At 42.0% G+C, this 27,567-nt stretch overlaps 2 protein-coding genes and 1 long non-coding RNA gene across 7 annotated transcripts in view; 1 reads left to right on the top strand and 2 right to left on the bottom strand.

Annotated features, from left to right (window-relative positions):
• Positions 1-12,304, bottom strand: part of IGSF5 (immunoglobulin superfamily member 5) — a 40,965-nt gene extending 28,661 nt beyond the window's left edge. For all 3 annotated transcript variants that reach the window (XR_007890305.1, XR_007890299.1, XM_051627128.1), the window contains exons 1-3: positions 12,216-12,304; positions 9,327-9,526; positions 970-1,290 (exon numbers count right to left, since the gene is read on the bottom strand). Coding sequence is in view for 1 of the 3 variants with exons in the window: in XM_051627128.1 (XP_051483088.1) it covers positions 970-1,290; positions 9,327-9,384 (379 nt within the window). In the remaining 2 variants the exon portion in view is untranslated. The remainder of the gene's footprint in view (positions 1-969; positions 1,291-9,326; positions 9,527-12,215) is intronic.
• On the top strand, positions 12,235-26,212 carry LOC127388105 (uncharacterized). Of its 3 annotated transcripts, none has more exons than XR_007890309.1 (5): positions 12,235-12,314; positions 12,418-12,574; positions 17,806-17,922; positions 20,377-20,479; positions 26,125-26,212. It is a non-coding gene; the product is annotated as an uncharacterized LOC127388105 (long non-coding RNA). The 3 variants fall into 3 exon arrangements; XR_007890308.1 differs by lacking the exon at positions 26,125-26,212 and adding an exon at positions 23,869-24,880; XR_007890307.1 differs by lacking the exon at positions 26,125-26,212 and having other exon boundaries at positions 20,377-23,870.
• B3GALT5 (beta-1,3-galactosyltransferase 5) lies at positions 25,354-26,947 on the bottom strand. Its single transcript, XM_051627141.1, has 2 exons — positions 26,842-26,947; positions 25,354-26,390 (listed from the first exon to the last, which is right to left on the bottom strand). The coding sequence occupies exons 1-2, from the start codon at positions 26,926-26,928 to the stop codon at positions 25,434-25,436; spliced, it is 1,044 nt and encodes a 347-aa protein (XP_051483101.1). The 5' UTR covers positions 26,929-26,947; the 3' UTR covers positions 25,354-25,433.
• Positions 26,948-27,567: the final 620 nt, after the last annotated feature.

Here is a 27,567-nt window from a genome sequence, read left to right as displayed (position 1 = left end):
TAAATCTTATCTTGATACTCAGAATCAGCTATGGCTTGAGATATTAATTTCAAAACAATAATTATTAACACAGTTATACCATATGTATTATATACACTACAGATATTGCAACCTCACGGACACACTGTCCAGTGTGTTTAAAGCACAAGCCTCAGCTTTTAGTACATTTCTAATAAAAAGCAGGAAATTTTACTTTTTAGCCATCTTGATATATTTCCAGCTGGAGGGCAACATAATGAAATAAGTGTTTCTCTCTAAATTTTAAGTATGTTTGGCTTTTATTAGGAAAATTTTACGGGTAGGTGATGAGACATTTTCATTGCATGAAGCGTCTCTGACAAATGGATAGTGTCTATGGGTTAGATTTCACTTTACTGGCTGAACTGCCCATACTGATGCTTCAGAGAGGAGGAACAGGCCTCATACACAGTGACTGCATACACACAAAAAACTTTCTGTTCCTTGAATACGGTAGCTTGCGTGAGCAATCATATGAATAGTATCGCCTTGTGTCTAGAGTGGTTTACTCCTACACACCCTTAAATAAAACTCAAATGGATACAGACTTATTCCTGAGTCAGAAATCAGGAGAGAGCTCTGCCCTAAAGGCATCAGAAATTTAATGGACAAAGATGTGCATACGTGATAATCCATGCTGTTTCTAGCCAAAAGGTCTTTTTTGACTGACTGCTGGTGAGCCTGATACAGCCTTCAGGCACTTTAACACAATCCAATAAAGAGTAAGAGATGTAACAGGAAAAAACAAGAGCAGTTCAAACCTTTGTTAATGGCACTCTGAATGTGACTCAGAAACCTGCTTTGACAGTAACATTAAGACAAGGAGGACAGGAGGCAAAGGATGGTAAATGAGAGCATATGCTCCTTCACAGGGCTAATCTGAGCAATCCATCAGAGGCTTCCTTTAAATACAGTATAATAAAACAGCTTTCTATCGATGTCTGTACGCACCTTGAACAGAAAGAAATGCAAACCTGCTCTCACTAGGTTGCTGGGTGCTGCATTCGATTTTTCCAGAGTCACTCAGCTGTGTGTTGTGGATGATCAGCTCCGAGGTAAACGCATTGCCACTGGTATAATTCTGAGAGGTGAAGCGGTCTGACGTCTCAACAGCTCCTTGAGAACTGATGACGGTGAGGACAGGATTTGCATTGGACAGCCAAATGAGAATTACCCATCCGACCGACACCGTGCAATTGAAGCGGGCTTCTGAACCAGCAAGGACTGTTGCATTCGAAGGGCCTTCTATAATAGAGTAACAAGAGCCAAGACCTGGAACAAAGAAATAAAAAAATAAAAAAAATCTGTAAATACATACACAATACAACCCCCAGAGGCCTTTGGCTTAATTTTTACTGCCAGTCATGCAAGGCTAAAAAGCCAGGCACCCTGGTTCAAATAGTATTATTCACTAGGAGCACTGAGGTATTAAGCACTTAAGTCATGTACCAGGAAAAGCTGCTGATTCAGCTGAACTGACACTGCCTCTTACAGTCATCAGTACCTGATACTTTCAGGAAAAGATTATTTTCTCTTTTTCAGTAGTGACTGTCAGTAAAAATTTAAAAGGTATGTATGGTGAATTGAAATTGCAACTGAGTAATGTTAATCCCACAGTAGTAAGCAGTGGTCAAACACTACATTGTTATAACAGATTCCCAATCCAAGCATTGAGCACTTGAGAAGTACAGGTTTATATAGATTGAAAGATATCAACCAGTTCAGAGATGCAGATGTACAATCTAATATTTCAGATCCACCTTGGATTAAGTGTTTTTCTTTAGTGGAGCATTTGATTTTTGGTTTCTCCTCCTCTCACTTCAAAATCACCTAACTTCCTTTCTTCAGTGATTGCCTCAAAGGTGAGTTCTCATTTTGCTGAAAGAAAAAAGTTCCACCTTTAAATAGGAAAATACATGAGTCCTCTAGATTTTAAATAAATAAAAGAGTGTGCAGCTGGTCCCTTTTCCATTCCTTAGATTGCCACTGATTTTTTGCAGCCCAAGTATATATCCTTCTATGCTCTTTCCCCTGTTCATCTGCCTCTTCCCTTATTTCTCATACATGCATCACATACATCCTTCCTCACCTTCTCAGGCTTTCTGTTAGCCAGAGCTGCTGTAACTCATGAGCTTTTTGCCTTAAACGGCAATGTGAATTTTGATGACCATTTTTCAGAACTGAAAGCTTATTTCAAATGAATTCTTATTCTAATGCAGACACTCTGTTTTCCTTCTCAACAGATCCAGGGCCTCCCACTGCCCTCAGAGGAATGAATTTGCAGTTGTTGTCCAGGCAGATGGTGAGTCCCCTGCACATGGAAAGGCAGAAGCACTCACTTCTACCAAGCAGAAAGTGTAAGAAGGAAAAAGTCTTTTATCAAAGCAGCAACTGTGACTTCAGTCCCTTAAATAGCTATGGGAAGTGAGTGCAGTTTTGAAGGTGGGCAAATCTTACAGTATTTTTCAGAGACAGGACATCACATACCCTAGTCTTCATGAAGGACAAAACTTCAAATTATAGGAACAATTAAGATTATTTGGTTAATGTCTTAAGGAACAGGACTTGAGAGAACAATATTGTGAGAAACCTGTTTATCTGAGTCTTTTTTCTTTGTGTTCTCCTTTAGATTTTGGCTCAGTTCCCCAGAGCATGCTATGTCCATGTGCAGCAGAGCAAAGGCAGAGGTACTACCAATGCCTTTCAAGGAGGGACAGCTGACTGTCCATAGAGTTATTCAAGTCGAAAGTGACCTCAGGAGGTCTCAAATCCAATCCCCCTGATAAAGCAGGACCAGTTCTGATGTTGAATCTGCTTACTTACAGCTTTAGGCAGCCAGGACTTGAAAACCTCCAAGAATGGAGATTGCCCAGCCTCTATGGGCAACCTGCTCCACTGCCTGATGGTCCTCATGGGGAAAAGGCTTTTCCTTTTGTCCACTCTGAACATCTCTTGTTCCAACATATGCCTGCTGTCTCTTGTCAACTTCACATTCCCCACTTTGAAGAGCATGGCTCCATTTTCTTTACAACCTTCTTGCAGCTACTGACAGGCTGCCATTTGAAACCCCCCACCATCTCTTCTACAGGCTGAACAAACCCTGTTCCATCAGCTGCTCCTCAGAGGTCAAGTGTTCTAGCCTATTACCATCTTAGCGACCTTCTACTGAATTTGGTCTAGTTTATCAATGTATTGGGGACCCCAAAATGACACATTCTCAGAAGGCTGTCACTTCACTAAGTCACTGCTACCAACAGTCCTGCTGGTTGCAGGTGGAGTGGAGGGGGAGGGAGAGGGATACCCTTGCAGGCTCTGCTGTCATCAAAGGTCACCTCAGAAGACTGCCCATGCTCTGCACATATCCAACTAGACACAGCTCTTTCTCTTCCTGCACGGATGCTCTCCTCTCTTCATCTGCCTCTAAGCTTGAGTCTGCTCTCTTTTGGCCCAAGTGTTCACCTGTAACTCACTGTGACAGTTGCTCTTTGATGGGGGCACTGAAAGGTTTCTGTGGTAAGGGACCTCAGGAAATCTGTAGCCCAACTCTCTGCTCCAAGCAGAGCTAACTTCGGTTAAACCATTTGCACAAGGCCTTGTCAAGTCAAATTTTTAATATCTCCAAGGATGGAGATTTCACGAGCCCTCTGCAAAAAGCATTCCTGCCAGTGAGGTCTATCTCACCAGTGAGTTTGTCATGACTTACTGGGAAACATTCATGGTGAGGAAGCACCAGGACTGACAGTCCTACCCTAATGAATAACATTGGAGTCTGCATAATTACAACAATTAGATACTATAGTCCATAGCAGTCTAATTAAAACCCCATGTCTGTAAATTTGGCCTGAGCATAAGTGTTCAATTATTTTCCAGGAGAAAGAAAGTCTGAAATGGTTGTTACTGCATTGCCAAGAGTATTCAGGGCAATTAAATTATTTTTAAAGGTTTCCTTCAATGCAAGTTTTGTACATTTTAGGTAGTATATTCATTAATGGATTAATTCTAAATTATTGAAAAATTCACTTTCTAGTTCACTCAATGGCTGACATGAGCCAGGGAGAGAATATGCTGTTTTGTTTCACAGAAAAGAGATGTTTGATCTTCGCATAAAAGGAACCAGAGGCCAACCTCAGTTACAATGTTGCAACCAGAGCCTCCATGAATGCTCCCATGGCATAGCTTCTGTAATCTCATTGCTCCAACGTCAACATAATTTTCGAATTCCCAGTTCACATTCAATCCTAGGCAGTGTATATCTAGCCAGATTTGTGTCAAGAAATTTTCTTTAATATAAATAGCTCCTCTCTTTCCTCCCACCCACCACATTTATTTACAGACAAGAGCCTTTTCATTCTTTGTTTCGCAGGATTATACAAACCTAGCTCTCCTGTGTTCTTTGTATGATTGATCCTGACTTCTCTCATGTTTACAAAGACCTTTAAAATTTTTTCCACCTTCCTGTGTTATGTTACCTCTGCCATGCACCTCGTTCTCCAAAATATATCAATGTGTAAGCAAACTTCACTTGCACTGATAGTTAATAAAGGCAGATAAGACACAGTAAAGCAAATTTCTGTTCAACTAAAATAGCTAATTTTTTCCAGTAGCATTTATTGAAAGCTCTATTCAGACTTGTAAAGGTGAAATGAATTGCTTTAAAACATGAAACAGGTTGCAAACTCAGCAATCAAATCTACGTGCATAACTTAGTACGTTGCTTTATAAACAGTTGACCCAACTGTCCTAAGCTCAAACAAGTCTTCGAATATTACTCATATTGCAGACAGTCTTTACAACACTACTCTCTGTACATCTGTGGTGTCTATAACATATTAATGTGCTGAATTCTCTGATTTTCACAGTTTGTCTGAATTCTTCCTGATTGGTTGAAGTGGATATAAACAGCTATGACGATGGCAGACACATGGTAGCCATGAACAAACTTCCTTAGAGTTAACATAAAAATGCACTTAGTTACTCCTGAAACAGAAGCTGCAGTACTCATCCACACCATTTGTCTCTATGCAAAGTGATCTTTGTGCATTTGTAATTTATTTTTATGCCAGTATAAACAGTTTACTTTCTTAAGAACCTGCAGTTTGCCATGGCTCTGATTAAATGGTGTGTCTTCCAGTACCCTGCTAGCTGTTAATTAATCATTTGCTATGAGATCACATCTGTGAGTTCCATTACAGTAGTGAAATGTATCCCTAAACATAATCAGTGCTAATATTGCTTTCGTTTTCTTTAGAAAGTCAGAACAGTATAGGCAGGTAGGTATGAGATATTCTTTTATTTATCATAGAATCACAGAATAGTTTGAGTTGGAAGGGACCTTAAAGATCATCTAGTACCAACCCCTCTGCATTGGCAGGTACACCTCCCACTAGATAATTTTTCTTCAGTCCATAGCTATGGCAAGATCTAGATTTTCTTCCTCCAACCATACCTGATGGAGTAATAGATGGTCTTTCACTGGCTTCTGAGAGCTAGGGAACAGGTTCATAAGCTGTGTACAGGGATCCTATGTGTGGCAGGAGGAACTGAGGAGTGGGACATACCTCAAACTTGCCTCCATGTAGATCTCATTAAAGCTCCAGTAAAATAAAAAAAAAGTGTTTCATGGGCCTTCTCCACTTGCTGCCACAACTTTGTGTCTTTTTCTTTTTGCTTTTATTATTTTATCCTGCAATAGCGCAAGGAGTCCTGAACCAACAGTGCGTTCCATTGTTCGACCCATGTACAAACACTGATAAAGTAGCTTGTGTAAGGTCAAAAAGGACATACATGACAGAAACAGGGTCTAAACCCAGTTACCACTACTTTAAGCCTGTGCTGGAAGTCCTTCATTTGAGCCTTGCTTCTTGCACTAAGGAAAAAATTTTAGTGCAAATTTCATTTACATACTGCTTTCAAAATGCCTTGCAGATGACTGCTTTTAGACAAATGAAGGCCTCAGGCTAGATTGTCACAGCACCTTACAGGAATTATGTGTTCAGGTCTTAGCAGCTGGTTTAACATCTGCTTTCTCACCCATAAGCAATGAGAAATCCCACCCACGCAAATAGCATCTTCACAATATGGAAATGATAGGCTGTCTTCATGATATTGCATTACCCCTTGATTTTTGAAGAATAAAACTGAATTAGGACCCCCTCACTGAGACACATTGCTAAATGTTTATAAATCAGTCACCAGTGGTGAAAGTTTGCTTAAACTGATAAGTATTTAAGGTATTTAAGTTGCTCAATCCTTTCCAACAACATGCAGATTATATACCAACTCTTTTAAAAGCTATTTGTTCCCTCCTCTGTCACATAAATTCACTGTCACATCACTGGGGGTTTTGAAGAAACAAAAATGTATCCCATTCCATGGATGATGCCTGCGCTGGGGGAACTTCATTTGCCAAAAGAACCTCCCTTGCCCTTCATCACCTATTTTTTCTTCCCAATTCAAACTGACTCTCAAGGACGACTTTTTCATACTGAAGGTCTTGGCAACAGGGACATCAAGACATGGCTACCTTATTTTCCTTCCCTCCTCTCCTCTGTTGGCTGTCTTTTCTCTTTTATAAGTGATCTATCTGGATGCAGCATAACAAAGGACAGAATGGACTTCTCCTTTTGCCATGACAATTCCCTTTTGTTTTTTTCACCCTCATTATTGCATTTCAAAATTATCTCCCCCTCTATTCCCATCTCACTCATCCATAAACACTGCCTTTTATGCTTCAGTTTTTGCATCTAGTCTGTCTTTCTCTCCTTTCCCTCTATGCTATTTCTGTTTTAATGTCCACATGTTTTTCTTTCCAGTCTGTTTTTAATTGCTTTTTATTTTCACTTGCTCTTTCATCTCTTGCTCACCCCACCTTGTCTTCTGCCTTCCCTGCCTCACTGCTGGCCCACTGCTCCAGCAACAGCTCAGCAGTACATTGTTTTGAACTTGGGGAGATTTTTCCTCAGCACATCTCAAGTTAATTTCAAAAATCAACAGCCCCGCAGCCGAGCTGTTTAAAAACCAAAACAGAGCTTGTTAAAAACTGCAGAGAAGAACTAGCTTATTTGCTTATGTTAACAAGATTTTTAAATTATTACAGGATGTTTCTGTCAAGTAATACCAGCCTGCCGGTACTCAGCAACACGTATTTCCACCCACGTGCACACAAACCTCTCCGCAGCCCCCAAGTGTGTTCCCATCTCTTCTCTTACTCACTGTTCAGCAGCTGTTGCTTGCAGCCTCTCCTGGCTCTGCTGCTGAACCACTTCTCTCCTCCTGCACTGTCTCTTTTGTCCAGTGATGTGGGTCTCCAGGCTGGGAACACTGCAGCAGCAGCAGCAATCTCCTGGCAGCAGGCTGGGACCCTGCACTGCCTATCAGCCCTGTGGTCTGCAATGCCATTGCTGCCAAAGGCCATCATGCTGTGCCCACACAGGGGGAGGCTCAAGCCACCCGTGCCATGCAGCCACCTTGGCAGCCTAGACACACCACCCAGCTGTGCAATTCCTGACATCCCAAAAGCAGCAACATTCTTTCAAGAGCAACACCTGACTCTCCACAACACACTCTTTCTCTCTGCTCTGGGATGTGCTCCTATGGATCCATTGCGCAGTGGGGACAACATTGGTTGCCCCAGTGCAGCTTGCTGCTAGGGCAATAAAACATCCATTGCAGGCATGCTTAACTAAAAGCATTAGTGAAAAGTAAGAGAAATCCTCTTAAAACACGTGCTCTGCTCTGGATGCTTTGGAAGACAGCATAAGAAACAAAACAAATGAAAATTCAGGCTTCCTTGTTACATCTTCTCAGTGTCCAAAAATAAGAGACCTAGGGGCTGCCTGAGCCAATGACTGCATCTGCACCTGTGGATGTGTCTTTCATGATACTTGTTTCTAGCTTTTTTCAGTCTGTTTATTATTTGGTATACCTCATATCCTTTGACTGAGAGCTTTACTATTTAATTACATACTGTGAGGAAAAGTAAATCCCTTGATTTGCCTTAGGTCTTCTTTCTGACAGTTTAACCAGTCTTGCCGTTACTTCTTTTTGTTAGAAGAAACTGTAAATAACCATTTCACTATTCCCCTTCATATAATTAATTATCTTAATAAATCCTTACTATTTCTTCTTTTCCAGAAGCAGAAAAGTACCCTAATCTAATGAAGGTTTCCCTCTACTTTTCATCACCTCTGTCACACTTTGTACATTTCTCAGATTGAGCAAGTCTGTTTTTGAAATAGGAAGGCTAACAAAACATCTAGTATTCACGATACTAGTTTTTTGCAGATTTATGTAACGCCAGGTTTCATTCTATTTCTTTTGCTGAAGACACAAAGCAGTGACATTTCCACTCTTTTCAGCAATTTACCCTCTTTCCAAGATAACTATTCTCTTTTCCCACTACACATCTTCAGTTAAGTGATTCTTTGCATTGAATGTTTTCTGCTCCTTTATTACTTACTCACTTGTCATCATGACATCTTCTGGCAAATATTCCTAGCTTCCTTTTGGATTTGGCCGCCCTAAGTAATTCTGCACCACCTGCAAAGTCTGCCACAGTTCTCTCCTCTTCACTACATTGGCTAAGAGCTTACTGAATACCACACATCCCTGTGCAACTCCACTGGCAACACCACTCTGCTCAGAAAACTCAATGTTTATTCCATGATTGTGTTTTCTTTCACCTATTATTAAGCCATGACAATACTTTCCCTCTCATCCCACTTCAACTCCCTCCTTTCAGAGCCTGTTAAAATCACGACTAGACTATAATAATAAAAAAATCAACCTTGTCTTCGTTACCCAACTAGTCATTTTATATTCACATTTTCTTTAAAGCTCTGCCACCAAGATACCTTTTATCTGAACTCCTTTTGATACTCAGGCATGAAAAATCTAAATTGGAAGCAAACTAGCAAAATGGTAATTTGCATATATTTCTGGAAAAAGAATCAGCTGCTGCTATGGAGCTCTCTACAGATGCCTCCTCAAAAGCAGTCCCAAGCAGACAAGAAGAAAATGAACATCAAGAGAGAGAAGAATAAATAGGTCATCCCTCCTCAGTGGAAGAGAGAGAGCGCAGCTTCCCCATCTCCTCCCCACCCCATCCACTTTTCACTCCTGCATACTGAAGCCCACTCTAAGCCATTCGATCATTCAGGCTTGAAAAGCAAACTTAAAAATTTCAAACATTTAAAATAATCCCCCTCTAGGACTGACTGTTCAATCTGACATTGTCATTAAATACCATTTACATGGTTTTAAAATTATTTCACACATTTTGTCCATGGTGAGTTATAAATGTGTCCTACCTGTTAGGAAGGCAGTTACGATGAGAGGAAGTAAAATATATTTCTGGAACTTCTCCATTGGAGCATTCTCTCCTGGTCCCTTAGGCAGAAAGCCACCAGTGGTCACTGCATACTTGAGAAGCTGAAGGACAGAACTTATCAGGAAACTTGGTAATGAGCTGCTGACTTCTGTCCTGTGATAACATGTGACTTTATGTGACCTGTAGTACCAACAAGGAGAGAAGTTTAAACGAGCCAGGGTTTGAAAGAACAGTATCTTTTCTTAAAGCAACTGTTTCAAAAGAAGTAGAGGAGCTTTTTTAGCAGAGAAACCTCCCCCTACAGACCTTGCATCTCAAGCACCTTTAGTCCACCCCAGCTATTACAACACTACTGTTTCAGGATTGACTGTGTCAGGAGAGCTTCATTTCCATCACTAAAGTTAATCATGAGCAGCTGGGAAAAATAACTCTAAGCTGCCTGCAATTGCATGTGTATTGTGGGTGCATGGTCCTGGCAGACTAATGAACCCTGTGCTCCATCCCTTACATGCAGGGCAGCTGTGCAGGGTGCCAGCTGCTCCTGTGGGGTCGGAGGGGAACAGACCTCTATTCAAAGGGGTTGTTACCCACCCCTGGGAAACTGGTGCCTCCTGCACCAGGTAGTATTTGGGAGAAAGAGTAGGAATATGTTGTAATGTGCCACTATACCCAAAAAGTTTGTTTTGCCTTTTTTGTGTGGGTGCTTTACTCCAAAACAAGGATTCCTATTCATGTATTTCCAGGGAGAGCCCTGTACAATCATTGCTGCAGCAGTTCTGTCAGGCCCTGACCACATAGGGGCCACCCTGGCCAGGGGGACCACCTTCTGCCACTCGGGGCTCTCCATCCCACTTGCCTTGGGGCAAGGATGAGAAACACCTAATCTCCTCCCAGCTCCCCAGACGGTGTATTCAGAAAGGCTACTAGTACAAAGACGGTCCCCAAGATTATTTCTTTGAGAGTGTCTGTTGCACTTCAAAATAAAACACCACCAGCCCTCTACTGTGGTCAGAGGTAAGATACAGAGCTTGAGTGGAAGCTATGACCTTACTTCTGCATTTTCTCCTTTTCCAGAATTTGTGATTCACTTATGTGATTTTATTCTCCTCCTTCTCAAAATATGTGGGACAGTTTGACTGCAGTGCTTGGTTTTCAAACTTCTCAGCTGGGAAATCAAAGCTTGCCCTCACAAAACAGACCTGGGTCAGAGGATGTGGCTTTGTGACCCGCCCAAATTTATTGTCAGGAACTAATATTTTATTTCAGGGCTGTTCTTTGTGGCAGCTCTGTGCAATGCATAAATGTTGGTATCACCACAGAGACTCTCTGAGTTTCCTGTAACAAGCATACTTTTTTTAACCATTCCCTTTGCTAAAACCAAAGCCACAAAATACAAAAGCCCTGGCCCAGCAGTTTATTTCACAGACCCTGCATTCGTTCCCAGCAGGGCTTTTGTGAAAGCAGTGGTGGTGGGATGGCACAGAGGTGGGTGGCAGTGACTCTCACAGTGTGCCTGCATAGGAGAACTGCCCCATATCCAGACCTTCACCACAAGCTGCACTACTGCAACCAATAAAAAAACATTTTTGCTGTCTTTCCAAACATGTTCAGCTGCAACATCAAGCTATACAATAGCTCTCTTCACTGCTTGGTGCTTTAAGCAAGAGGGTCTCATTGAGTTCACTGGAGCAGTTGCAACCTGAGCAACTGGCAGTTTGCTCTGTGTTTTCCCATCTTGCAAGATTTCAATTTACCTTGAAAACCTAAGGGACAGCCCTGTCATCTAATCAACATTTTAAGGCAAACCTGTGGGATGATTTCTTCACCTGTGTGTTGGGAAGAGGGGCTACCTTATAGACTGACTGGTTTGCATTTACCGGGTACATTTGGAAAGGTTTTGGGTTTTTTCTCAACTACCTCCTTTCTTGCACATTTTGTGTGCAGAGGTGTCCCCAGAGGGCAGGTGAGGTGAGAGGGTCAGGTTGCTGTGCATGGCTCCAGGGGGATTTCTCCTTGCTCTGTCACTGCAACAGCTCTCAGCAAGTGCACAAACCAGTTGGGATTTTTGGTGTACTATCTCTCGTATGAAGTGAAATGGCTGACATGAAGCACCAGGGAATACACCTAAAAGTCAGTGCTGTGTCCTTTTCCAGGAAGCTGCCACCCCCAGCAGGATCTACAGGCCTGGAGAGAGCCCTGCCAGCCTGGGCAGCAGCCTTTATACCTCCACTCACAAATCCGGCTGCACCAACACAAGCAGTGACAAGCAAAGCCTTATGGAGAACAGTAAACTTGCCAGAAACTTATGCCCAAATTCTGGACAAAATCAGTAAGTAACTTGGACTGAATTGAAGCAAGAAGGGAAATGAAAGGGTCTGTAATGTTTCGTCTTGCTTTGTTTCAAAATGGACTTTCAAAGGGACAGGAAATACTACCCAATCCCCAGACGAAATAGGATCTTTTGGCCGAAGATTAATTAAATACCTGGGGTTTGGCCTCAGCTGCTTTGTCCCCTCCTCCGCAGGTGCGCAGGGAGACTCGCACTGCCAGCGCTGCCGCGCACGCCTGGCTCCCCGCCTGCTCCCTCCTGCCTCCGCGCTGGAGGCAAGGGGGTAATGCTGGTGACACCGGCCTAAAGGAGGGGCAGCCAGATCCAGCCAAGCACAGGGCGGAGCTCGGGTGCTTTGGGCACCCCATGATGTGGGGGACACCTGCCCCAAAGGCCAGGAGGCACAAGCAGGAGATGGGGTCACAAAAGTGGCCCAGGGCTAGCTTCTTCGCTGAGGCAGGAGCAAGGGGGAGGGTTAAATTATCTTTCAGCCACCGGCTCCTTCTGTTGGGAAGGGAATCATGGCTCCGGAAGGGTTACCTGGATTACTTCAATCGATTTCCCTTTGACGACAGGTCAGTCCTCTCCTGGGGAAACCTCCCTCCGACCTCGGCCGCCTCTCAGCCGCTGGGCCCCCGGGTAGGAGCCTGCCCAGACATTGTCCCCATGACATGGGGAGGATCGCCTCTCCCCTTCCTTCCCCCGCCCAGGTCGCTCTGTTAATATTTCACTGGCCCTGCAGGAGAAAGGCACAGCTGATGACACACGCAGCAGGAACAAACTTCACGCCAGCCAAGCCAGAAAAGCTGGATGGGAGGCACCCGACACCCGGGAGGACACAGGGCAGGGCGGGAGGTGCAGGACTGATTTTTTTTCCCCCCTGGTTTATAACTGCGCAGGTGAGTGGCTCGGTGCCCCGTGCCAAGGCTGGAGCTTGTCCTGCCGAAACAGAGCTGCAGGCAACACGGCAGGGAGCAGAAATGCCCACCTGCGGGCTCTGCACTGGCTGTGCTCTCACCAACCAGCCCTGTCACCCACAGCCAGGGTCCAGCCTCGGTGGGGTGAGCGGGTGGGCCAGAGCCTGGGTGCATTCAGGGGGTCCAGCTGGGAACTGAAGGAAATGTGGCTGGAGGCAGGGCTGGAGACAAGGCCACTCTATGGTGCCGAGGGACCCACCCAGGGGAGAGGGCCAGGCACAGGGGTGGAGCAGGCTGTGGTGTCCCTGGCGCAGGGGCCCTGGTTGCACCACTGGCAGGATGGAGGTGCCCCAGGGGGCTGCCAAGGGAGGGTCCCGCCCACTGCTGCCATCAAGGGTCCCAGCAAAATGGGCCCTGACTGTGCAGTGTAGTTTTGTAAGCAGCTGCTGAGAAAACGGAATTGGTTTTTCAGCCCTCAGTAGAAAATTACAGGACCCAAGTGTTTTGTTTGGGTTTTTTTTTCCTTTCTTTTTTTTTGTTTTCATATTTCTGACCTCCTTTCAGCTTTTATTTTGGGGAATTTTTTGTGCTGTCAAGAAAACATTTGTTAAAACATTTAATTTAATTCTCAAATATTTTATTTGCTCAGTTAAATCATACCTTTTCCTGCCACTTTGACAGTTGTGTGTGTTCACCAAAGCTGCCATGCTACCTCATGAGAGATTGCCTTCCAATGGCTACAGCCTTCATCTTCCTCTTAGAGATGAACTGCATCCTTTGCACTATGCCATTAGTGGTTAGTGAGTTGAATTGATGTGACACATCAGGAGATGATTATGATGAGTCTATCTGCCAAGAAGCTTAAGCCATGAAGAAGGAACATATGATTCTCCTGAACTGTATTTCCTGCTGAGGACAGTAACAGTTCTAGCAAGTAGAAATTAGTGCCTCAAGAAGAAAAGGTTCAAGTCAGCAAATGGAAAAGAGTCTGGGGAATTTCGATCAATTTCCATAATTAAATCTCAAGAATTATCCTTTATTAGAAAAAATATCACTCCAACTTGGTAAAGAAAATAATTCTAAAGCTATGAAAACTGCAGGAAATTTTTTCACCAGTTACATTTTTTTTCCTTTTGCTTCCTTGCCTTTTCAAATATCTCTCTTTTTTAAAGTCTAAAATCTTACACTCCAGTCTGACCAACAGCCCTATTTGCATAGCAGTATCCTTGAAATACCTTCTGTGTATAGTTTGATTTCCAACCAAATAAAGCTAGAGGAAGAAAAGCAGAAACATCTGCTAAGCAGTTTCTGTCTCTGGTTGCCCAAGTAGGAAACGTACAGAAAGTTAAAATGGATAGATTGGATTTCCAGCTTGACTTAAGATAACTGTGCTTAAAAATGTTTTGGAAAGGATAACAGCTGCTTTTGGAACTATTACAAAACTATAATTTTGGTACTAATGAGAAGAGATTGGCTCTCTCATAGCTGCTTTTCAGGTAGATTTAAGCTGTTACTAGATCACCTCTTAACTTCTCCTCTGCCCAACTAAAGCCTTACTCTCCCAGCATCTCTTGAAGGATGCAGTGCTCTAGACTCTTGTCCATTTGATATCCTGCCACTGGGCCATCTCTAGCATCTCTACATCTTCCTTGAACTGATTTCCAGATGTATCTAGTAGAGGAGTTCAGCAGTTTCTCTAAATTTGCTGACAAAACTTTTCTGAATGTGATCTAGTACATTATTTGCCCTATTTGCAGTGAAAGAGTGTTTCTGGCCTGTATTTACCCTAGTGTTCATTTCATCCAGGTCTCATCATCAAGAATTCTACCCACTGTCCCTTAGTCAACACCATTGCAGCCTGTACCTCAAGGTTGTTGTACCTGATGTGCAGAACTTTGTGCTTCTTCACACTGGTATCACTATGTTTCTGTTGGCCCAGTCCTCAAGCTTTTCAAGGTCCCTTTGGATGTCACGTTGCTGCACCTGTGCTGCAGCTGTCACTGTAACACTAGCTAATCAAAGGCTGATCCGCTATCTCTTTACCATACTGAGGTCGGTCACATTCTGAAGATTAGCTGTGTCCTTAAACATGTAAGCACACAAAGATGGCACACACCACCCTGCTGGCCTCCGTTGCAGGCATTTCATTCCCATCCTCTCGATGTAGGGAGGACTGGTTTAAGCCCACAGTGGGAACTGGGTGTGTTGTGGCTAAGAGCATCCCCCATGTTTACATCCTGCTCTGTATCTGACCCCAGTCAGATTCATCAGGAGAGCACCTGTCACCTCCACCCACACGCTCGCTGGCTTGGCTTCATCAGCTGAAACCCTCCTGGGTAAGTCGGGAGCACAGTGACTGGATTCAAATGTCCTTTGTTTTCCCTGGGGCTGCTTAGGCAACCAACACAAGTATTAATATTTTATTAATTATTTCTCACTGCCCTTGTTAATTCCTTCTGCAGTTTGACTTTCCTAATCAACCATGATATTGTGCTGAATGCAGCCATTGGCACTGGTTGGGGTGCGTGTGGGATAAGACATTACACAGCATGGTAACGTGTCTGAATTGCCAACCACTGAGAACAGCATGCATATACAAGATTATCCATGCTCTTGGGTGTTTGAAAGATCAGGTCCTAAGTTTGCCAGTCTGATGCAAATGGAAAATAATTTTGTGAATCATCTGCCTGAGTACCAGGCAGATTCCTACCTCCCACTCCTGTTTCTCTAGACACTTCTTTCCAATTCTTCCTTTTCTTCTGCCTCTGAGTAGGAGGATTTTTGCCCATTTTTTTTCCCCCAACACTTCCAAACTCCTTTTTGCAGACTGTATATTTCTTCTGTATGATCTTCTGGAGCAACCCTCAACATTTTTTGTTCTGGGATGTGGTCTGGAACAGATCTCTGCAGCTTGCTCTGCAAACCCACGTAAGAAGCTCCAAGTGAAATGGACATTTTAAGAGTCACTTAGTGAAGTCTTCTGCCATCATGGCCATACACATTATTTATTTATTTTTTCCTCACAGGATGGCTGGACTAATTGTCATAATGGAAAATGAAGAGCATTTATACACCTTAGTTTGTAAATTACTTCTAACGAGCAAGAACTTAGCAGGAGAAATTACCAGTCCCTACACTTCCATGTTATATGCTATCTTATTTAGCTGAGTCAAAGAAAATGTGATCAGAGGATCTGAGCATTAAAATAGCGAAGAAGAACTGCTTATAAATACAGCATTAAATCTGATTTGAGGTCAGTGCTAGAAACAGGAATAAAATTTTTTGTTTTCCCACAGAAACTGGCTTAAGAAGGTGTTTGAAGGTTACAAAGATTTTAAGAAATGGCTTCTTACTAAAAAATAGATGTTCTTTTCTTTAGTGAAGAACAGGAAAATGGAAACATCTAGGAAGACTAAGGTAAGGGAGAAGCTGACCTATTGTCTGAATCAGCTTCTTTCTCGTATCCAGTCAGGTCAAAGAGATGCTAAGCCATAACTTTTCCAATTATATTTCCATTAGTTTTCCTCTTTCTTTGCTCTTACACCTTTCCCCAACCATTTCTCCAAATATCTGGTGCTCTAAAAGCCATGTTTCTCATTCAAAACATTTTAGTAGTGCTAGCTATAGAAATCAACTGAGATACACAGATCCTTCTCTTCTCACCAGCTTTAGTTTTTAAAATCTTTTCATTACTGTGTTGTTCACAGCTCAGGAGATGCTGTGGGAGTTTCTGGGGGTGGGGGGAGGCAATAGGGGTTCTGTACATTTCCTGAACCCATTTGTATATAATTATATGTTTTTTCTTTTATCATTGTTGTTTAATTTAGCTGTGTAGTTTAGTTTTCAATCCAGAGCATCTCTCTCTCATTCTCTCTCTCCTTCCTTACCTGGGGAGCGGATCAAGAGCATTGTTGTCAAACTGAGTCAAATGGTGACAATTACTCTGTTAATATGTTGAAGACTCATCACAGTTTCAAGCTTCGATTCACATTCCTCCTTAATCAGGACCCAAATGAACTAGAGGAAGAGCTCTAGCAATAACAGAGCCATGCCATTTCCTCTATTACTTATGTGACTGTTGAGATGCATTCCCCACCTTGTTTCCACTTTGTACTGTATGAGAAGTTCAGACACCCATTTCTTCTTTCATCATCAAGTGTAGTGAAATCAGTGCAAGCTGGGCCCTTTGCTGTCTACCACACATATATTTATGTGGAAAAAAAATGGGATAGTACAAATGTCCCTCTGTTACACCAACAATAGTGTAATGTTTGTCTCTGTATTTCAAAAGAAACCTCCATTTGTAAAAAATGGCTTGCCAAATGAACCAAAAAAAAACTTGCTGGACAGTGTATTAATTATCTGAAAGGTACTGTTCATATCATGTGACTTCCCCATTGAATAGCTGATGTGATACAAACTAGGGCTGTTGGAGCATATCCAGAGGAGCTGCAATCCTTATGAATACCAGTAACCACACACAGTGTGCAGGACCATCTCCTCAGTCACCACTAACCAGCTAAGACACAGGCATCTCTCCTAAACTATTTATCAAGGATTTTTTCTGTAGTCACTAAAGATATAAAAGCACTACCAGGTGGTGCTTCACCTGTCCTGGTATGAGGGTATAAAGCAGGCAAGATATGTCACCCTTTGGTTAGGCCTGTCTCGTTATTTTGGTTACAGTGTAGTCTGAAATACTGGGTTGGTCTGGACATGCTATTTTAGGCTGTGGAAGTTAGCTGAGACCAATCCCACCAACAGAAGATGTTTCATGTTAATCTGAGGAATCCTATTTTATCTCCTTCCTAGGAAGGCAGGTCATCTTTGTCCTGACCTAGGGATTTGTGAAGTAATGCTACCATGAGTCAAGGCCTGAGTAAATTCTCAAAAACCTCAACACAAATAAAACTCATCTAATTTATTTTTTTTGTTATTGTTGTTCAGAGTTTTTTCTTTAGTGTTCCCTCACTGGCTATTATAAAACCCTAGCTGTGAAGAATAGCTGTGGGCCCTTAATGAGGAAACCTTTGGGTATTGTCTTCTTACAGACTTTCTCACACAGGAAGCCACATGATTAAACACTTTATTTGCATGAATATCCTTGAAGTTTTTATTTAGCATAAATAAATATGCACAACTGGAATGTGGTTCTCTAGTTCTTTCCAGCCAGCACGTCTTCTGAACCGCATTCCATGTTTGCCTTTTGACAGGTGCATTCCACATCTCCAGCACTAAAATCAGTGATGAGTTGTAGCTGGTAAAATGAAAATGTCATCATTTAGGGAAGGCAGATGAAGACATTCATCATGGAGGCCAAGCAACAATAGGTAAGTAGGAAAGGTTATCACAGAATGAAATAAGATGCAGCTTTGGTGCTGTTAGGAGTGTACATCTAAGACAAAAATTTTTAGTGCTCTCTAGTAAATCAGTTACCCTGGAAACATTTTCTTTAGCTTTAGAAATGTTTTGTCTCTGTTCCAAACAGTTAGCTTTATTTCTCTGGTTATCATTCAGTTTATTCTAAGGAGCTTTTCAGTGTACGATAGCGTGCCAAGAAAATGTAAACATAATTCTCTACACTCATTATAATCACTGTTACATTTTTAATTATTGCTTAAGGTCATGATTTTAGACTCCCTCCTGAGCTTCCTGTGCACAGCCAGATTCTTTAAGGAGTTCAGGCAAAGCTCTTTTCAAACTGGTGTGCTCAACACCTATCAGCCAGTGCATGGTATGTCCAGCTCTGGACAAGTCAAAGGAAGGATGCATGAGCCTTGTCAGTGCCATCCACACACAAGCACTATGGGCTCCATATCCCACAGGATTTCCCTGATAATTCCAGGAAAACACTCCATGGGAGTATGAAATTATACCCCTCTTCTTTCTTACCTGTTGATTTTACAAGTTTGCTCGTTATGAGAAACATTAATAGTTACACCTCTGAAAATAAAATAATAGTGAATATTCCTGAAGTTACCTGCAAGAGTGATCCAAACAGACACTGCAATGATGAGAGAGCAGATTATCACCATAGAAGTAGGAATAACATTGGAAGAGCTGTGTCTTTTTTGCATTTCTGTGAAATACATCCTTATGACTGACATGTTACTGCTCCCTTTGGGCATGCAGTTAAGATCACCAAGTAGAAATGGCGTATTTTTTTCTTAGAAATAAATGTCTTCTTTGCACATATCTGTGATACCGAGTCTGTGACTGAAAGCTGCCCTTTTGCAAAGAGAACAAAAGTCTTGGGCAGAGATAGTTTCACATATTCAGTTTCTCTTTATGTGGCAGAGTAATGGAAGTGATCATGATCGCCACCGTATTTTGGCTTTATAGAGGGGCAGTAAATTTCGTTTTGATAGTCAGCCATTTCCTTTGCAACACTTGTATATAAAATCAGATTTTCCAAAAGCTTAAGGAGCTGGTGAGTACTGGAAGATCTCAAGAATGTAGTAAAGACTGGTATGTTTATATGGTAAAATTTCCAGCCCCCTATTCTTCCTTGCATCAATTTCTTCAGCAAAGTTGGAGAAGGCAACACTCCTCGGTTACAGAGTCTTCCAGCAGCAAACCTCCTGCCACTTGAGTTCCACCTGCAAGGCATGCAGGGTTTGGCCTCAGCATAAGCATATGGGACTCCTAAAATGGGCTAGAGGAGCAGGTGAGCACAGAGGTGCATTACACACCCTCGTCCTCAGCACCTAACTCTTCCTGCCAAAAACAAGTGCTGCTATTCTGCCTCTTTGTCACCCTTGGCACAAGCAAGCTGTGTTACTCACGTACACGGCAGCTCACTCCCACTCCTGCCTCCAGGCTCAGCTCACTCTTCTTTTTAATTCCCTCGTTGAAGCTTTACAAGCAGAAGCACATGTAAAAGCTGCGGGTCCTTTCAGGTACTGGAGTCAAACATTTACTTACAACTGCTGTTCCAGCAATAACAATTAAATTAAACATGAAGGGAATAGAGCTGCCTGGAAGATCTACAAGCTGGAGGTGTAAATCACACCACATAACTAATTTATGACTTTCTGTGCCTATAGCTATATGCTGACAGTTTGTAAGTGTAAGGGCAGCTGTGATTTCTATGTGCTTTTAGTGGTGGAAGAAGACAAAGCTTATTACATGGGCCTTTATACCTGCACCCAAAGTCATACACTAAATGAGGTCCTGTTAGATCAGTAGCTAAATGCAGGGAATGTTGTGCACATGGTTCAGTTAGAAAGTTTCTAGGAAGGGACTTAGATTATTTTTTTTCCCCCACAAAAATAATGCATTTCTGAATTTGTGAAATGTAAGGCAACAACCATGTTATTTCTCAGCCACTGAAATTGTCCAATTACATTTTTCTGTGAAAATGTACTTGGGTGAGCCTTGTAGAAGAGTAGTCTTAAAACCACCATGTTACTAGGCTTTGAAAAAATCTCTATTTGCTCAGCCAGAAAATGTGCAAATTCAAGTCTGCTCTTTTCAGGCTGAACATACTGAATGTGTCTAATTCCTGTGACCCAAATGCTTTCCTCTATCCAGTGTGACAATATTTGTAGATACGTCTGTAAATGTAATGGTAGAATGTACTAATGAATTCAAGTCCAGCTGGAAACAAACAAGCAAAATACACCAGAAAGGTAAGCAAGGAAAAAAGAAAACAAAAAATAGAGGTAGTAAGGGAGACCTTTTCTAGTTACAGGTTTTAGTTCATAACTGCTTGTATTTGGGGGGGGAAAAAAAAAAATATCTAATGGTCTTCACTTAAATCACATTTCCCTCTTAAATTATAGGAGACCAGCACTATGCTTCCAGGTCCCAAGAAGGATGCCAGTCAGCCACAGTCAAATAATACTGGCTACAGTAACACCATTTTAGATCTTTATTTTCCAAAAGGTATTAATTGTATTTAAAATTGTCTTTTACCAATTAATTCCCTTGCTGTGATTTTAGCAATGATCAACAAGACAGCTGAATATGAGCCAGCATTGTGTCCAGGCGGCCAAGAGGGCCAACAGCATCCTGGCTTGTATCTGGCATACTGTGGCCAGCAGGAGTAGGGAAGTGATTGTGTCCCTGTACTTGGCGCTGGTGAAGCTGCACCTCAAGTACTGTGTTCAGTTCTGGGCCCTTCACTACAAGAAGGACAGTGAGGTGCTGGAGCATGTCCAGAGAAGCTGGTGAAGGGTTTGAAACACAAGAGCTATGAGGAACACCTGAGGGAACGGACTGTTCAGCCTGAAGAAAATGAGGCTGAGGGGAGACGTTCTCGCTCTCTACAATTACCTGAAGGAGGTTCTACTGAGGTGGGGGTTGGTCTCTTCTCCCACTAGCAAACAACATGACATGAGGAAGTGGCCTCAAGTTGTCCCAGGGGAGGTTTAGGTTAGATATTAGGAAAAATTGCTTCACTGAAAAGGTTGTCAATCAACTGGAACAGGCTGCCCAGGGAAGGGGTTGAGTCACCATCTCTGAAGGTATTTAAAAGACCTGTAGATGTAGGCATTTAAAAGATGTAGATGTGGTGCTTAGGAACACAGTTTAGTGGTCTACTCGGCATCGTTGGGTTTGCAGTTGGTCCCAGTGATCTTAAAGGTCTTTTCCAGCTTAAATGATTCTAAGGTTCTATTAATTTTAACTGGAAAAAGAGCAAGCCTCCTAAACTGACTACATCCCAAAATGTTAATGCATTCACAACTGAAAGATAAGTGAACACACAAAACTGTGGTAATAAAAGACTTTACTAAAATATCATACATTGAATAGTGAGCTCAACATTCTCACGTTCTATGCAAGTAATGCAAACACTGTCACACATTTTATATTAACATTATAGAGTAACCTGCACAAATCCAAGAAGAGCAGCATTCCTGTCTGATCCATTACAGACAGTTAGGCCTTGTATTCCGCTCAGCTTTTACATAAGGCAAATGTTTCATTTCAAAAAGCTACTCTGTATTCTCAAAAGTGCCTTTAGGGTTACACCTCCTTAGTAATACTGAATCGGATGATACATGCGACCAAATCCTCCACGGATATTTTTGAAAATCCTAACTTAAACTAAGAATATGTTAGTTGAGTTAGAATTGTGAAAAAGGTTTTCATTTTTCTGTATTGAAAAACTGTTCTTGTGTAGGAAGAAGCAGAGTATGCTGAAATACACAGCTCTAACCAGACACTATCAGCTCTGTTGATTTTTACCCTTCTTCCTACTAAATGAGATGCAATGGAGTTGCTTTCCAGAATTACTTTTCTAAGCTATTAATAAAAAAATTATTTCAAGATAATCTGACACAGAAATTGAAATGTTAGGATAGTGCACTACTTTTCCAGATAAACTACCCCAAAATTGCCTAAATTCTTTCTTTGCCTGTACAAAATTTGAAAAATAAGTATATGTACATTGTAGTATTATCTTTACAGTTCTACCTATATTTCTGATCTTTTTGTGGTGATCTTTCATAGGATACTGCATATAATTTGGCAAAAGGCCACTAATATGGTTTTGATTGTGTTAAAAACAATATCTGAGGCCTAAGCTGAGAAAGCTGATTTCATTTAGCTGATACATATAAAGTGACTAGCACAGTGGCTTTTTTTAGATAAATAAATTTGCCTTACATGCAATCATCTACTTTTCTTAATACACCTTTTTCTTCAAGCAAGATAAGCTTGTATTATAAGTAATTATTCATGTACTATATTCTTGTTGAAACCTACTGAATAGAGAGAAATATGAAATTAATTTCTAAATTATGTGAGCACAAAGAAAAGAATATGTTGAGGGAAATAATGTGCAGCAACCTGAAGCATTTACTTGGGAAGCTACTTCACAAAAAGGAATGGAACAGGCTATTTGAATCTATAACATTTCAACCTGTACTCATGTGCTCCTCATCAGACATTTAACAGGGATAGGCAAATGCTTAGGACAGACAGGCCATTTGGTGCTTAACAACATATATTCAAAGGGGACAAAGTATCTGAAATGCAGTGATAAAGAGAGACATCTTGCATGGGTCACTAGAAATTACAAATAGACTCCTCAGAAACAGTATCCAGAATGGGATGGTTTCTTAACACGTGCCTGAGGGCCTTATTCCCAATGACATGGTAGCTATGAATGTAGCCCCAAAAATGTAGTAGTAGCATCTGCAGATGTGATTAACAGAGAATAGCACCATCTTCCCATTTAGTAGCTACATTCAGGTAATTAGGAAATAAAATGAAAGCTATAGTCAAGAATTCTAGCAGAACTTAGCCCTCAAGGGTAACTTTTTAACGATGATACAAAGCCGCAAACTGCTCAGGTAATGCCACCCACAAGCAACCATTGTTCAGGGAAGCAATCCAAAATACGTCCCCAGTTGGGAGACTTTACCTTTTGGCCACCAACTTAGCCTGACAGAAGACCAGCAGCTGCACCATCCCAGGAGCCAGACACCACCATATTTCTTGGATCTCAACACCTACGGGAGGTGAGCAAGTCAACACAAACCTGGACAGATATTCTGCCAAAATACAGTCTCCCTGAGACTGCGGGGCTGGACTGGTCCTGCCAGCTGGCAGAAGATTGGCACCAGGCACAGATGTGGAAGTGAGACCTACAAGGGATTTCAGTATTATTTCTCTGAGAACAAGAAGAGGCCAAGATGGACATTAGGCTGCATTGTGCTGTCCCAGCTCACAGACCCTCTGCTCCCACAAGAGAGGAAGCTAGGAGAGGCAAGGAAGTATCCTTTTATGCTCAATATTTTTATGTAAATTAAAGCAATAGTCAGCTTGTACCTTGGGTACAATAACAGTGAATGGCAAAAAGACATTTCTACAGGTTACATGAAAAGAATAGCAATTAAAATGCTGTTACTAAGTTTGATCAGTCTGACCCATTGTACCTACCAAAGGCAGCAGCAAAAGTAGATGTGCTGCAGCATAGCTTTCAGTCCAAGGGCAGATACAGCTCCAAAGTTGGAATGGGAGGTGGAAAGATGCTGTTCAATATGGAACTGGGCTGCCCAATCCCTTACATAGGGTACATAATAGGGAAAGGCAAAGATCTCCTCAGTCATCCACCTGACCACCTGGATAGCCATATCCCTGCGAACACCATATAGGCAGCTCTTTTATGAATGGGAAACTTAAAATAAAGGAGATTGTTCTTCTACCAAACAAATAAACTTTACTTCTTTTATCAGCAGTTGTCAAAAGTAAGTGCATGAGTTCAGGTTACTCAACATCAGAAGAAAATAAATAATGTATTATTACTGTTATTAAATGCTTTTCAGGATGGGGCGTATTTCTGCTGAAAATGTTTATCCAGCTCTTCAGACACCAGCAAAGAAAGAGACACTTGGACAGTCCTCACAAACTTCAATTATAAGAAAATAAACAATAAAAATTAATAGCCTCAAATTAATGAAATACAATTCCCTGCCTTTCCTCCATGGTTTTTACCTCTTTGGATATATACATCCCCATCCCCTAGGCCCTGCCATCCCTGGACAGTGTCTGGCCATAGTTCCTCTGTCTGGGCCTGATCCTGAACCCTGCCTGTTGTCACTAGGGCCCAGCCGTCACTGACTTGTCCTCAGACCTACCTGTCACCACGATACTGCCTTATCTCTCTCAGCTGGACCTGGCCACTATGTCTGAGCTGGTCCTTCCTTCTCGTGTGGGTGTAGGGGAGAGCCCTGCTGCCTGCCAGATCCATTCAGCTCCTGGCTCAGCTTCCCCTAGGGAGCGGCCCCACTTTTACTGCTCCATGAAAAAAACATGAACTTCTTTCTCCCTTCCCATAGCCCAATTGTATTTTTCACAGCATCTACTTTAATGAGGCCATTCCTCATCTCTGAAACCTACAAATGTCCTAGTGATTTCATGAGTCTTGCTTTGGTAATGAAATAAGAAATGAGAATCCCAGCCTGAATTATTACTGGAGCATATTTTCTCATTAAGTCTTGTTTAAAAGAGAAAAATCATCCTGATTTCTCCTTTACATACCTAGTTTCTCATGGGGAAAAATGTCTAAATCAGGTGTACTGTTTATGTTACTTTAAGTGACTCTAGTTTAGCCTTTGCAAACCATTTACAGTAGTTTTCTAGCAATCAAAGTGAGACAAAAATGAAAATTTGTCTCTAGGGTCGGTTTTAATAGAAAGTCCAGGACACTCCACTGAGCATGGACCTTGCTCTAGCATGTATCATTTTCATGGCACATATAGGGAAACTGATGCCTTACACATTCACCAAGGGACCTGTAGTACCTAAGGTAGTTCCAAGAGTGCTGCATGGGCAAATTCTTCCATCTCTGCAAAAAAAAAAATTTGTCTAGACTGAAGGAGGGATCTGTGCCAGCATGCAGTGCTGCCCACACAGAGCTGGCTGCAAGGACAGGGCTGCAGCTCCCTATGCCAGGAGGGGAACATCCTGACAGCTACAAATGCCTTTTCTTAAATGCCTTTGGAAAAGGATGCAAATGCAGTAATCTATCAAGGAGAACCAAGAAGAGGGTGCAGATTTTGTTTTCTGAACAAAAGTACTTTGACTTTTATTTTGGCACTGCATAAATGTTCCCAGTCCTGTAGCAGGAAGATTTGGAGGGCAGGTTTCCAGGCCTGCATCTTTCAGAAAGAAAATAAGAATTGTAACTTGTATAGACAGGGGATTCAAAGAGGTGGGAGTGAATTGGAGAGAAAGGGGTTTGCATGTTTTGGGGCAGAAATTGAGATTAAAATAGCTATTACAATTCTTTAATGTGATGGATCTGGAGTTAATTGGGAGTTTTGCTGGAGTCAAGAGCAGCCTTGTAAATACGGAGTATTTCAATTTGTTAACTTGTGCAGAAAAGGTGCTAGAACACTCCTCCATGATTTTCTGTCACTAAGAGATTCCAGTAGCTGAGCTGCTCAGATGGATCTACTTCATGGCATGTCACAATTTTCTTAAAGCGAGAAACAGAGAACTTAATTTTTTCTGGAAAAAAGGTCTGCTCCGAATGAAGCTCCTCCAGCCGAATTTTTAATTTGGCAAGGCATAGTCCTATGAATACATCCTCCAGTTTAATGAATGAAACACTCTCTGAAACATTATAGATCTGACTAGCAACATCAGTGGATAAAACATAGCCAGTCCCAGAACAAAACGGCGGGTAGGTCTTTCCTGGGTACTCTTCTGTACTCACGTACCACTTACTTTCTCTTGTCCTTATGGGGATCTCCTGCAGTTTTAAAAAGCCTGTGAATAATGTAGTGGTCTTTTTTTTCCTTAGAAGCAACTCAGTGAGGTAAAAAACATTGACAAACACATCTGTGTCAGTTTTCATCACAAAGCTGGACTGGTAACAAAATCTGTGAATCCATTCAATTCCCATCATAGTCTTGAAAGTCAAATTGTCATAGGTATCTGTAAAATTCTTTTGAATAATGTCTTTGTACTTTTGGCTTTCAGCAGCAATCTCAGCCTGCTGGCTGATGTTCACAGTGTATCCCAGGAGGAAATATGTCACCAGGTGCTTGCCAGCAACTATTCTCTCCTTCCCCCAGGTTTGCCGGATGGCCATCCTGGCATCGACATGGTGGTGTGAGGATGCCACAAGAAGGACGAGGAAAGGCGGGTTCTTACGACAGTCTATATCTGGGAGCTGCAAGAAGTTTCCTCCAATCCTCCTAAAAGTCTCAGTGGCAAATATGTAATTTTGGCTGTTTTCACAGAACATACAGTATTCAGTCAAATTGTTGTAAAAAACCCAGAAGCTAGCACAGCTGAGCCCTACAAGGCAAATGAACAGCCTGAATTTTCTGGAATCCATCTGAAAGAATAAAGGAGGAACGGCACATTAAAAACAAATCAAAACAAAATTATATGTAGTTCCTTTCAGTGCTGCATGCCAAACTCCCTGCGTAGCCAGGGATTTAAAGCCAGGTCATCCCTAATTGAAAGCTACCTATTTCAGGACACTCACCCACATGCATTTCTCTTAGTATCATTCCCATGTTCTGCCAGCAATCAAATTCACACTTGTGCTTACTTGAATCTGCCCCCCAAGCCAGCATATCCTCTGAAATCTACACAGGCATGTCCACTGATAGCAGGTTACCTTTGGCACATGCTTCAGACCTCCTCCCCGTTTTCAACATCTTACAAACCATGACTTAGACCCACCAGGGCTCTCATGACTCAGAGAGTGGAGAAGCAGCAGATTTGTGCCCATGCCCAATGAGAGAGAATAAAAGCAAGAGGTTGTTTTTTTTTTTAAATACCAGGTTTCGCCATTTGTTTGGAAAGTGTCTGTGTCCCAGAGCCAAGAAGTACTGTCCAACCGGTAGACCCATCCATGTTCTTTCCATCTTTGTCTTTTTCACATCCTGTGGGGCTCTTGCACTGACTGAGAAACTGCTCCTGATCTTTTTGCTGGAGGGGCCATGAGTCACGTTTTTGATGTTGGGTCAGCTGCTCAGAAACAAAACGTCAATGGGTCAGGTTATTTGGATGTTTCACCTTTTGCAGAGTGCAGGTGACTCACTAGGGCATGCTGAGGAGAGAAGGGGGTTGTCCATACCCTCCCCCCTAGTTTCTAGGTGAAAGAGATCCAAACATAACAACCGTGTTAATTTGTTCGTCCTTGTAAGAGAATAAGGTCCTGTGTATCTGGTTACAAATCTACTATAAATTTTGAGACGAGAGGGAGAAAAATTATCAAAGCAAACCCTGTGACCTTTTTAGGCCACAGTGCCAAAAAAAATTACACATCTCTATAAATTAACCTGAAGAGAAGAGTATAATGCTTCAGTTAATTATTCCATTCACATATAGGGCCCCCAACTACTATGTTAGAGCATTAGAATGGTGGTGTTGTTACGAGGGGGAAGGGCATTCTGTTCTGCTTCCCTCTTTCTTATTAAAGGATTGAATCTGGCTTCCCATTTAAAAATGCAGCATATGAAGTTCACACTCCCCAGAGCTGTAGATTTCATGGAAATTTGATC

Source organism: Apus apus, chromosome 1 (genome assembly GCF_020740795.1).
Source record: "Apus apus isolate bApuApu2 chromosome 1, bApuApu2.pri.cur, whole genome shotgun sequence".
In the NCBI taxonomy this organism is placed as follows: domain Eukaryota; kingdom Metazoa; phylum Chordata; class Aves; order Apodiformes; family Apodidae; genus Apus; species Apus apus.
The sequence above is the reverse complement of the archived record's forward strand: the minus strand, read 5'-3'. Positions and strand labels throughout refer to the sequence as shown.